This window comes from Rhipicephalus sanguineus, chromosome 1 (assembly GCF_013339695.2).
Source record: "Rhipicephalus sanguineus isolate Rsan-2018 chromosome 1, BIME_Rsan_1.4, whole genome shotgun sequence".
NCBI lineage: Eukaryota > Metazoa > Arthropoda > Arachnida > Ixodida > Ixodidae > Rhipicephalus > Rhipicephalus sanguineus.
The window spans coordinates 218,376,472-218,389,350 of record NC_051176.1 but is presented as its reverse complement, the minus strand read 5'-3'; the positions used below and the strand labels follow the sequence as shown (position 1 = coordinate 218,389,350).

At 47.9% G+C, this 12,879-nt stretch overlaps 1 protein-coding gene across 1 annotated transcript; it reads left to right on the top strand.

Annotated features, from left to right (window-relative positions):
- Positions 1-3,047: 3,047 nt before the first annotated feature.
- On the top strand, positions 3,048-6,262 carry LOC119372092 (uncharacterized). Its single transcript, XM_037642553.2, has 2 exons — positions 3,048-3,264; positions 4,743-6,262. The coding sequence occupies exons 1-2, from the start codon at positions 3,253-3,255 to the stop codon at positions 5,985-5,987; spliced, it is 1,257 nt and encodes a 418-aa protein (XP_037498481.1). The 5' UTR covers positions 3,048-3,252; the 3' UTR covers positions 5,988-6,262.
- The last annotated feature ends 6,617 nt before the right edge of the window (positions 6,263-12,879 follow it).

Below are 12,879 nucleotides of genomic sequence, written 5' to 3'. Positions count from 1 at the left end.
GTGTTCGATCTTATCTGGACACACTCTACAGTGTACTAGAACATGGGAGTGCACGGAACGGCCGCAGCACCAATGTACAGAAAGTGAAGCCCAAACAGGGTCAGTGCACCTGCGGCGCTGCGATCGGTAGTCTCCAATGTGTCGTCGTATAAGAGTTGCGCGCGGCTCCGCCAAAGTGGTGCAGGGGTAGAATGCATGTTTCCCACTCAAAAGGCCCAGGTTCGAATCGCAGTTGTAGATGGTGGGTTCTTATTCTTAGTGCCACGTTTTATAGTTGTCTTGGTTTTACTTTGTTTCTTAAAACTAGCTTCTGTTGCTACGTATTGCTACAAAAAGTAACGTAAAATGTAAAATCTCGTTTTGAGTCTCGTATTCTCGATAATCTCGGAGGCCATGCTTTACGTTTTTGTTCAATCCCGGGCGATGGCGCTGAAATTACTGCGCTCACTGTCAAATTTTATCTATTTTACTTCACATTTTGCGTTACTTTTTGAAGCAACACGTAGCAAGTGATGCTAGTTTTAAGAAGCAAAGGAAAGCCAAATACAGCTATAAAAGGTGGCACTAAGAATAAAACCCACCATCTACAGCTGCGATTTGAACCCGGGCCTTTTTGAGTGGGAAGCGGGTATTCTACCCCTGCACACACACACTTCGGCGGAGCCGCGCGCAACTCTTAAACGACGACCCATTGCAGACTACCGATCGCAGCGCTGCAAGCGGATTGACCCTGTTTGGGTTTCGCTTTTCGAAGCTCGTTCCGAGCACTCCCCTGTTCTAGTACACTCTAAAATAAGTAAGAGGTGGTTAGCGTATTGGTGGCAGAAAAGCAGACATAAAGGACAAAAATAAATAGTGGGGAAAATAGGACATTCTGCCGTTAAGAGCAGAGAACTGGGCTTTGAATTTATGTGTTTTCCCCTATAGTAAGATCGATTTAATCAAAGTAGACAAGGCATTAGACCAACTTAATTTTTTTTCTTTTTGTCGCGCGTGGTGGCACACGTCACCGCCCCGTTATAAAGGGGATGCTCATAGCATCCATCCATCCATTCACTGCGCCTTCAAGCCGACAGTGCCGACGGCGCCTGGCAGCGTCTCTAAGCAATACCGAGCTATCCATCGACAAAGCGGGCTTAACCGCGTTCAACCACTGTAATTTTTTGCCAGCGCTAGGCTTTTTGGGCGCTAACTGCTGAACGTCGTGCCTGGCTTGGCGCATGCGTTCGAAAACGTTCCTGAATCAAAATTATCAAGATGTGCTGAGCATGATGTTTGTTTGCCTTGCTTTCATTGCTGTTGCGGCTATGTTGTGTGAAGAGTGACGTGTTGTGTGAACACGTGTTATGATATTAAATACAACTTCTGTACACATATACACTCACGTTTAGCTCTTCCCATATTTCACACTGCCCCATACACATCTAATCTTCTACATCCCTCTTTCCCTTTCCCCCGCCCCTTAGTGCAGGGTAGCGAACCGGATGCTAGAATTCTGGTTGACCTCCTTGCCTTTCTCTCATTTTATTATCTCTCTCTCTCTCTCTCTCTCTCTCACGTGTGCCCTGCACTTCTCACGTTTCTCCTTGCGCTCTTTGGCCACTCATGGCCCTTGCGCCACAAAACCCCAATAATCATCATCATTGCGTGTGTTTGGTACCACGATACTGAGTACGGGTCTACGAGTGCTTAAGCATGACTTGATTAAGAGTGCCTAACGCGCCACACCTGCCGGCCACGGTCAAACGTGCACGCAACATAAGCTTTTTTTGAACAGCTTTTGGTGTAGCGCGAAAGGAAACACGGACACGAGAAGGCACAAAGAACACCACACAGCGCTACTAGCAACAACATGTTTATTTTCAAGAAACAGACCGCTTATATACCATCAAAATCAGGCAGACAGCTGAACACGTGGGATCACTCAGATAATTCACAATGAAAATAAACATGTTGTTGCTAGTAGCGCTGTGTGGTGTTCTTTGTGCCTTCTCGTGTCCGTGTTTCCTTTCGCGCTACACCAAAAGCTGTTCAAATGAGTAACCAACAAGCCCACGTTGCAACCCTCATCGGCAACATAAGCTGCGCATTTTACCTGTTTATTGGAAAAGGGGTCATTACGGATTAGCGGGTACACCCGGTATTGCACTACGGAAAGCATGCCTTACCTCCACCACGGGTCGGCCCGGTATTGCACTATCCCCAGTATCGGCCCACCTTTCGTGCTGGCGGATGGCGACCACGAAGACGACACGAAAATTCAGACCGACGTACGACTAACAGCCTAGCTGTAAAAAAATACTGTCCAGTGTTAAACAAGGTTGGTTCCGTCTATTCGTTTTTGTTTTTTTTTTTGTAATATAAGTAGGAGCGTAGGGAGAGCAGAGCGCATACTTTGCCCGACACAGCGCGTTAACAAATGTCGCCTTCCGGTTCAGCGTTGAACGAGTTCGTTTAGAGCTACAAGCTTCAAAGCTGGCCTTGAACGAAACGCTCCCTTGACCTGATCATCCCCGGGAGTCCTTTGCTTTAAAAGAATTGCGCCTGCACCAACGACCTCTTAGACTGATCAATGATGCCGTGCAAGCGTACTCGCATGGCCTGTTAAATATCTGCGAAGCATCAAGGCAGAATACGGGAAACAGAGGCCGGCATTACGACAACACCTAGAGGCAATGATAAAAATTCATAAAGTATTTCTTCGTCAAACCGTAGCGTAGAAAGTTCTTGCCGGCGTGTCGCGTTATTTTTGCGACCGCATTGTCTGTGTTTGTGCGGGCCATTTTATATGACAAATCGTACCTCCCTAGCCCGTTCTCGCCCACTCACAGTATTGCAAAGCGAACGCGCATTCGGCACCTGCCTTGTTTTGCGAAGGCATAGGAGCAGAGCATGCAAGAAAGCGACACTATAGCCGGAGGCCGACGTCTGCCAGCCTTGGGGAAGAGTTGCGATAGCATGCCGACGGAAACTCGTTTAGACTGTGAGCGCATCAGCAGTGAAAACACGGACACGATGAGAAAAAAATAAAGGCGGTGTTCGTTTGGGGTGACGACGTGATAGCCCAGAAGTCGGGTAGCATACGTTACCGCGGCACCGCGAGCGCTCGCAGCACGACCGCCCCGTTGCCCGCGATCTGGGAAAACCGTGTCGTTCTCGCCCAGACCCTCTCACGGCGGGGTATAAAGAGAGCCAAAGCGGGACGGCTATTGTGCGAGGCTAGCTTGTCTTCTGCCTCGTCTGAGCCGCATCATGCGTCTCGCTGTAAGTACTGCTTCCGAGAAAAACCCCGATAATTTATTATTTTCGTTTCCAGTTTCTCTTTTTTCTTCGACAGCTATTTTGATTGCGGCGTGACTGGACTGTATTCTTTTTTTTTCTTTTTTTTAGTGTTCACAAATGAGCTTCCGGCAACTGTTCAAAGTCGTGGCGCAGTGCATAGTGATCATTGCATAACAGTGCTGTGAATTATTTACTGTTCTATTGTACAGTTGCTGTCCTTCCCGTAAGCGTGTTTAATTATTTCAAAATCATGCGTTGGTTGTCTAGAAGTATCAATTAATATTGCGTAGGAAAATGTGCAGATATGTCCGAAGAAACAGAAATATATATCGCGCGTTCGGATAGAAATCACACATCACATGCAGTAAGTGCTCTTTTAATAATAATATCTGAAGTTTTACGTCCCAAGACCACGATATGATTATCAGGGACGCCGTAGTGCAGGGCTCCGGAAATTTAGACCACCTGGTGTTTTTTAACGTGCATTGACATCGCACACTACACGGGCCTCTACCTTTTCGCCTCCACCGAAATGAGACCGCCGCGGCCGGGATCGAACACGCCGAGCACCGTAACCAGTGATCCACCGTGGCGGATGCTGTAAGTGCTCTTATGGTATAGGTAACTTCAGTGAATAACCACAAAGAAACTATAGAAACTATCACTATAGTTAAAAATTAAGTTATGGCCGTACTTTTATCATTAGGCTCAGTCCAGTATGAGTGGTGATCATGTAAACACGCAGAAATGAGCACTCAAGTCATCCGTCTGCAATTTGACATTAGTTGGCCCTTTTCTGCATTTGCTTTCAGGCGCACTTAAAGTGCAGAACTTTCTCTCGTGCTACCCTTCTCCCCGTTGTTTCTACAAATGCTGAACGGAAGCACAAAAGCCTGCTGTTTCATCCGACCTCACATGAACAGCACGTTGAAGTGCTAACGTATTAACGCATTACCTCAATATATTTTGTTTGTCGGCTGAATATGCTATGATATATGTATATATATCAGCGGTTGCGAGAATGTGCTCGCAGAACGGGAAGTTTGCGGGCGGGTTCCTTCTTGCGCACATGTTACGTTATAATACCGGCGGGCCACCAAACCTATATCCCTCCATCAATAACTTATTGGCTAGATCATGCGGATAATTAAACGCCTGGGCCACGAAAGTTGAGGTGATCGCTTATTACCCATGTGAATATTAACATAAGCTCCGCATACATGACCTATGCAAACATATTGGACTTTTCTCGAAGATCGTTTTTGCACCATAGAGCTAAATGTAGCGCTTCTGTGTCCCAGGTGTTGCTGTCGGCCCTCGTGGCGTGTGTGTCGGCCGGCGTGCTTACCCATGTGAATATTAACATAAGCTCCGCATACATGACCTATGCAAACATATTGGACTTTTCTCGAAGATCGTTTTTGCAGCATAGAGCTAAATGGAGCGCTTCTCTGTCCCAGGTGTTGCTGTCGGCCCTCGTGGCGTGTGCGTCGGCCGGCGTGCCCTTAGCACTTGGCGGCGGCTCGCTTGCCGGTGGTACACTGCTAGGCGGTGGTCTCGGACCAGCCACGTTCGTTGGCGACGGCCTGGGCACTGGAGCTCTGGGCCACCTCGGTGGTGTCGACGGCATCGGTGGTCTTCACGGCCTGGGTGTTGGAGGACTAGGTGTCACCGGCCTAGGACTTGGCACGCTGGGTCTTGGTGGCCTCGGAGGCCTAGGAGCCCTGGGAGGTGGAGGAGCCATCCTCGGTGCCGGTCCGACCGTGGTGGGCGTGGCGAGTCCTGGGGCGACTCCAGTGGCTGCTGCAGCAGGCCCGGCGACTGTGTCCGGCCCGGTGAGCGTTTCGGCCCCAGTCAATATCGCTGGTGGTGTGGCGACTCCCGTGGCGTCCGTGACATATGTCAAACAGCCAGTTATTAAGCTACGCTACGTGACCAGGCCCGTCACCACATACGTGAGGCAACCAGTCGCAACTCTGACGCACACCATAAAGAAGATCGTCAACTACAACGACGCCGGAGCCCTGTTAGGACTCGGTGGCGCTCGTGACTTAGATATCGGTGGGGCTCTGGGAGGTGGTGACGGATTGGGTGGAGGTGACGGAGGTGACGGAGGTGACGGGGGCGACGTAGGCACTGGTGGAGGCATCGATGGTGGCAACGGCGGCGGTGGCTTCAGGGGCGGAAGTGGTGGCGGAAATGGTGGCGGTGGTGGCTTCGGTGGTGGCAGTGGTGGTGCTGGCGGTGCTGGCGGCTTTGCTGGTGGAAACGGTGGCGGTGGATTCGGTGGTGGCAGCGGTGGCGGAAGCTTCGCTGGAGGTCACGGTAGTAGTGCAAACTTCAACGGGGGCAGCGGAGGTGGGGGAGGTTTCCCCAGAGGTCCCGTCGGAGGCGGAGGCTTTTCTGGCGGCGGTGGTACCAGCGGCGGCGCAGGAGGCTTTTCCGGAGGACATGGTGGTGCCGGTAGCGGCGGTGGCTTTGGAGGAAGCGGCGCTAGTAGAGGCCTTGGAGGAAACAGTGGCGGGGGCTTCGGGGGAAGCGGTGGTGGTAGAAGCTTCGGAGGTAGCAGTAGCGCGGGCTTCGGTGGCGGCCACAGAAATGCCATTGGTGGTGGATTTGGATCCGGCAACGATGGTGGATTCAAGCCTATGCGGATACCAGGACGAGGACCATCCTTCAACGTGTATAGGAAAAGTAATTACTGAGCCCTCAGCAATAGGTCCCACATGTAACAAAAAGGGTGGTGAGCTTCGTCTGCGGGCAGCTTGCCTTCAAAGAAGTTTATCCAAAGTATCCAGATCAAAAGTCACCCACCAGCCACAAGCTACTTCAGGAATGCGTGCATCAGTGCGTGTCATGCGGTTCCATTGTCTGTACAGTACTGCCTCTCGCCCCTCATCAGTTTGCCGCCATTGTTTTTCGCTAAGTATGCCTCTTGCTGTACAAAGCTATCAAATAAATTTGTCTGTGACAAGTGTTACTTTAGATTTGTTCATATGTTTCGAATTTTACATTTCTGCACTAAGGCAATATAAAGACAAGAGTTTATGTTTGAGTGAAGCTTATGTCTTGTTTTGCTTGTTATTCCTGCTTGTATTACGTAACATTCAAATTCACGCCCGATGGCCTCGCGTCTCGTTCTTGCACACGTTGCAAGTCTTAGCAGGCCCTCCCTAATATCTACGAGTTTTGTTTAATGAGTAGGACAAAAGACTGTAATATTCTTCATGCCCACTTCTGTTTGCGGGTGTATTTTGGTTTGGATAATTCCCTACAACAGCTTTGTTAATGACAAACAACAGATTGCGGGCAACACAAAATAAAAGCAAGGCGTGTTGTTGGGCTAGTCGGTTCATGGTTTCAAGAAGGTTTTAAACTGCGCGATGAAGACAGGATGAAACACATACACATACACACACTGCGCTTGTGTGTATGTGTTCCTGTTTTCGTCCTGTCTTCATCGCGCAGTTGAAAACATTTCTGACACAAAATAAAAATAAATATGTCCGAAGAAAGCAGAGGTCACCTTTTACTAACAACACAGAGCAAGTGCTATCTCTCTCTCTCTCTCTCTCTCTCTCTCTGGTACGTCGCGGTGATACAGTGGTTAACGTGCTCGGCTACGGTCCCGAAAGTCGCGGGTTCGATCCCGTCCGCGGCGGTGGTATCTCAATGAAAGCGAAATGCTAGAGGCCCGTGTACTGTCTGATGTGAGTGCACGTCAAAGATCACCTGATGGTTAAAATTTCCGGATCCGGCGTGCTTCAGGTCATAATACAGCGGGCCTTACAATCATATTGCGGTTTTGAGACGTAAAATCCCAGAAAGTATCTCGCTCAATAACATGTGAGAAATATTCTGATGTTTTTCATCGTTATACTTTGAAGCAAGACAGCGTGACATCTTCACCTATGCCCCATGCTAAAAAAAAAACTAAGGCACCTTCGCACTAGGGGTGCCAAGCCTGAAGGAAGTGCGGAGCTGGGCAGCCTTCTTTGTTCCTCTTTCTTTCCTCCTCTCTTTCTTTCTTTTTCTCTGTTTCCGTTTTTTTCTGTCTTTCTTTCTCTCTTTATTTCTATTTACTTCTTCCTCTCTCTTTATCTATTTCTTTTTTTTTGCTCTTTCTACTTTTCTTCTTATTTTTTCCCTTTCTTTCTCTCTCTTTCTATAACTCGCTTGCTTACCATTTTTCTATTTTTATACGTGGTTTTGCCTGCGTTACGCCAAGCTACGACAGCGTACGACAGCCCGGGCCCCTAAAGTGCTCCGTACTTATCATCAAGGCGCTCGAAGAACAAGAGGAAGAAGACTTCTACTTGGCGCGACCGCGCGCTCAATATGCTTCAGTTGGCTATGCTATTCGTGGTTTTGCCTGCGCTAAGCCAAGCTACGACAGCATACGATGACAGCATACGACAGGCCGGGTTCTTAAAGTGCTCCGCCCTTAATAAAAGCAGCTATGTGTATTGACAGTGAAGCCAGCATCTGTAAGTTTCACGTGTGGTGCAAATCCTTGTGATGTGGATCAGTGTAGCCAGACAACTTGGGGAATGAAGAACATCAGCCCCACACTATGTCTCAGTAATAACGGAGGTGCTTCAGTAAGGCATCGCGGATCACCGTCTCCAAGGGCAAATATCAGCAGTTGAAGTTACTAACGTTTCATATCACAAACGGTACGTCTCCATAAGCTCAGCGGCAGGGCTTCGTCAGAGGGGCTCACATCGCCTATAGAAGGGCTTCTCGCCACTTCACTAGACGTTATGGTATCGAGCTTCGCGCCGATATACGCACTTTTCTTAAACGTATACACCCGCCTGCGCGCTGCAGGTCTTCATATTTAGACCGTGCCGTTTCCATGCAGGCCATGGACCACGAAACGGGGGACATCCATTTCAGTGTGTTGTCATGAAGGTCACTCTTTTATATTCTCGTTTACAGGCCCTCTGCTGTTGCCGATCGGAACCTTTACAGCCGCTGTCAATTAAAGTGCTCAACAACCCCGTCTGCAAATAGCGATTCCCTTAAGATAGCAACCTTTCACGATTTCGAAGCCTTTTATATCAATTAACCACGCCTTTGCCTTCCGGTGATGGCTTAAATAGAGAGTCGGTATAGCACACAAAGGTCCATATGCCAAATTACTGCTAAAAACCCGCTGCTTCTTCAATAATTATTTTGTTCTAGTTTATAAGACTCACACTTGCACCGACTAATTGGGCTCATAAACAACGTCTTTAAAGGGTTCTGACATTGCCAGTGACGCTGCAATCTCGTTCCCACACTCCGTCGGCCTATCACAGAGTGCCAGACAACGTCTGCAAGGAATCGAACGTGTAAACGTTCGCAACATGCACTAAATTAAATGAATTACCGAAGCTCAACACATCCGGTAACATTTCTATTTCGTTCACCAAAAGCTTAGGTGATCTTTCACTAAGTGAGCTCACTTAGCTCACAAGCTCACTAAGTGAGGTTGGAGATGGTGAAAAAAAAAAAGAGGTCAAGAGAGGAAAACTCATCTCGCGAATTCATCTCACCGTAAATGTCGGCGTTAATGCGTATAACAGGGAAGAAGTGTAGCCTACATCCCATCACTGAAACGCGCTATGTATAAGTGGTGGCTGCACATATTCTCTTAGCTTGTGTTTCTTTTATGACACGTTGCGCCATCCAGTGGCACCTGCGACGTAGTCCACGCGAATTCTGCGTGACTTCCGACGGCGTGTGGCCTCGGGGCTGCACTGATGGCGCGCCAGCGAAGTCCGCGCGTGGGCTTCGAGATACGTGGTGCACCGGTGAGTGTCGTCTCTGAGTATGAATTAAAGATCCATGGCACTTTGTGCATGTCTCGGCGTCGCCTTAAAAGAGAACTATAACTGTCTACGTTCCCGGCGGCACTAACTTGAGGCTGAATTAAGTGTATAAAAACAAAGTTCGTCGTAGAGCGTCCTAAACCGTCCGAATGCTGTGAAAGGTCGATTTACGTGGTCGTGAACGAAAAGCGGTCGGAGACCATTTTTGAAGAAAACATCAACAATGCGGATAGTAGAAATTACGATTGGAGTTTGACTAGGTGAGGAGGGAAGAATACTATTTGGAAAAAAGTTACTTTTGAAATAAAGAACATGACAGTAAGTTAACTAAGACTAACTTTCTGTTAGAATTTTGTTAACTTCAGTGCGCGAAGAAGATTGCATTTTAATTTATTATTATTAAACGATAATAAAAGTTACAGTTTCGCCTCAAGGGCGAAGCAATGAATGCCACAGGAAGAACGGCAAGCAGCTAGAAACTTGCTGCGCGCTGCTCAAGCACGAAGAAGAACGCACGAAAAGAACGCGCAGGTACACACAGGACGAGTGCGAACTGTCACAGTTGTTACTTGAACTAGCCCCTATTTTGGCTCTTTTAGCTAGCAGTTCACTCCTTTCGCAAACGTGGCCGCTGCAGCGAACAAAGTGACCTTTGTGCGGTCCATAGCTTCAGCGCGAACTTTGCGGTGAAAGCACAAGGCTTACATAACTCCCCCTCAAGAGATGAGCGCGCGAACACGGTCGACCACGCCCTGTATGTCAACGTACAAGTCGGAGGCGCACATCCCAACTCCGGCGAAACACTGAGAGTTTTAGAATTGGGGACCTATAAATTTGCGAGCCGCCAGGGCACATGCGCAGAACGCAAGTCACTCTCGGACTCTTGCGCTCGCGTTGTCCCAAGACCCTGTAGCGCCCTCCTTTGGACGGCGAACAAAACCGGAAAGCGTGCAACCTCAAGAGAAGAAAATAAAGACGGCGATTGGCAGTGGCACGTGAAGCCACGGCTCGCGTTCCCTGATTTCGTCGATACTGGTCACTAAAATAAAACTTCATTTGGGTGTAGTCGGAACATATTCCTGAGGCTAAAATTACAGCGCAAACGCACTTCCTTGTTCTTTTCACTTCTTTACTTCTTCGTCCCCGCACCCATCTGAAATGATTGCATGTCTTCGCGTATCTAATACACTATCATCCGTGTTACACGTTTTGGTTTAGAGCTACTGTTGTGTGCGCATGTGCGGTAAGGTTGCCTTGGGCTTATATATGCATTGGCGTATGAAAGAACAAAGTAGTTGTTAGTCAGCGCTTTATGTCGTACGTTTTTGTTCGTGGGTGTCTTGTGCGTTCACGCTGTAATTTTAGCCTCAGGATTCTGGTCACGGTGTAAGATATATACTGTGATTCTGGTTCAGCCGTCTCGTTTCTTCCCTCCTGTGGCATAAGCCCACGAGAATCAAAGTGTTTCCACTAGATAGCGCCACCACGAGCCACGGGACGCTCTTCTTCTTTTTCCCTGGCCGCGACTTGCCACGAGATGCGTGGCGCTACAACCACAAAATGGAAAACTAGCGTGGGTCGACAGCGATACCACGCAAACGCAGCCCGGGAAACGATGCAGTATGGCGCGCGTCTCGCATAATTTTAATTTCGCCACGTGTGGCGTCCCGTGCGTTTCACCCAACACCACCAACACCGCCTGCGTTTGTATTCTGCCGTTAGTATCGTGGAGAACGAATGACGCATGGCGAAATTGTCTAAGGCAGCGCGCTGCGGAGCGAGGTGTCGCAGGTTCGAATCCCCGGTAGCGCGCTTCAGCATATGTTTCTTCTGAATTATTTTTATTTGTGCCTTTATGCATATATACATACATATACGGGACATGACGGTGATAGCAAAAATCCGCCGAGAGTGTCCATATAATTGCTATCGCAATAATTGTTGGGGTTTACTGTCCCAAAACCAAGATATGATTATGAGGGACGCTGCGGGTTTATTATTAAACGATGTTGAACATTTAATAAGGCCATTTTCAAAACAAATAGAGGGGTGGAGGGGGGGGGGGGGCGTCCATGCCACTGCAAAAAGCGCACTCGTAAAGTTAGCCTGCTACCACGCGCCCCTTCAAACGTACGCGTTTTGCTCCTCTTCATGCATGCTATCTGAATTTCGGGGGCCCCAACTTTGCGTTTGCCGAGTTATGTTGCATCATGAGTGAACGCCTTCATTGAAAAGTGAAGATAGTTAGATCACCAGATAAGCGTCGAATTCAGCCGCCTTCATGGTGCTGCGGTTATCGGCATCCTTTCGGGACGATGCTTCTGGCCCATAAAAGTAAGCATCTCTACGCGAAGAAATAATTTTGCGAGAAAGTATACAAGAATTTCTGTAGGCACTGGTTGGCTGGTCTTCCATAGCTGCTTTGTCACTCTCCACTGCAACGCTTCAGAACGCACGATAAGCGAAAGGGGCGCGCAACGCGAGATCAGTTATGTTTGCGCCAATGTTCGCGCGCATGCATATTTCCTGCTATCTCAAAAAAAAAAAAAAGGGGGAGTATAACGGTCTTCAAGTTGTTTGAAACATACATTTATTTTTTCCCGAAGAATTGTAAAACTAACTGCATCAACCGAAATATGCGTCGGCATTGAACGTATACATCTAAGCCATCTGGGTGCCAATCAAAAATTTTAAGGACGACTTGGAGGTTTTGAGTAAGTCTGTGGGGTTTGACCGAAAGTTTTCGCGAAAGTATGAATATTTTGGTTGTTACAATAAGTTACGGTATATACTTTTCCTTGTCACTCCAATACTAATGACTGTTCTGCATATCTTTATCGCAAATTGTGATTATGTTATGAGTAAGGTTTTGAGGGCGAATAGTGCCGAGCACGCACATGTTCTTTCGTTGCCACAATTTAAACACTATCACCTCTGTAATCCGTGTTGTATGGATTTCAAGTGATAAAACAATTGTCGGATATTCGGACATGAATACAAATTACTTTTGTTGTAGCGTAAACTTCATCGCAGTGTGGAGCATCCCACTGCACTCGGGGATTTCCTGCATACCCGAGATACAAACACCGCAAAATATGCTGATATGCAGCACGTGTCCAGCTGTTGATCAACTAGCCCACTACGAAAGAAATTGTAGTGAAGGGCAAATTCACCATAGTCTCGCGAACGCACAGTACTGCTAATTTTTACAAAGTAACAAAGGTGGAGCAGCAGTACACTTAAATTTCATTGACTTTACAAGAATCGCCCGTTTAGTTGGGCTTTGAACTTCGAAAGCCGGCGCAGCGCAAAGGACCCATCGATTTGAGGTTTGCAGTGCCCATTCCATTGCAGACTCGTCTCGAATTGCAAGTCTAAAAATCCTATCTTACTCGCATGCCCACATAGAGAAAGAAACGTTTGCGCCCTCTGATCGCAAACAACTTTTGTTACCCGATATGCAGTCACTTCAGTTTATTTTTACATCCACCTGAAGTGGCCCCCTCGCATTGGTGCGATCAGTACTATAAACAGCCATTTTTTTTAACGCATTATCTGCTACGAAAGCTTGACCACCACGTATTTGTTTACCTTGTACTGTGAGGAATCCATGCGAAAAATGCCGGCGAAGGTTAGGCCTGCCTTTTTTTAGATGCACTACTTAGAAATTGGCTGCGCTAAGTTTGGGCTTTTTTTTATGGCTAAGCGACATTAGGTTTCTCAAGGAGCACGCCGGAATTCGCCCCCATCCAACCGGAAGTAGAGCGTTGGGTCCACTCTT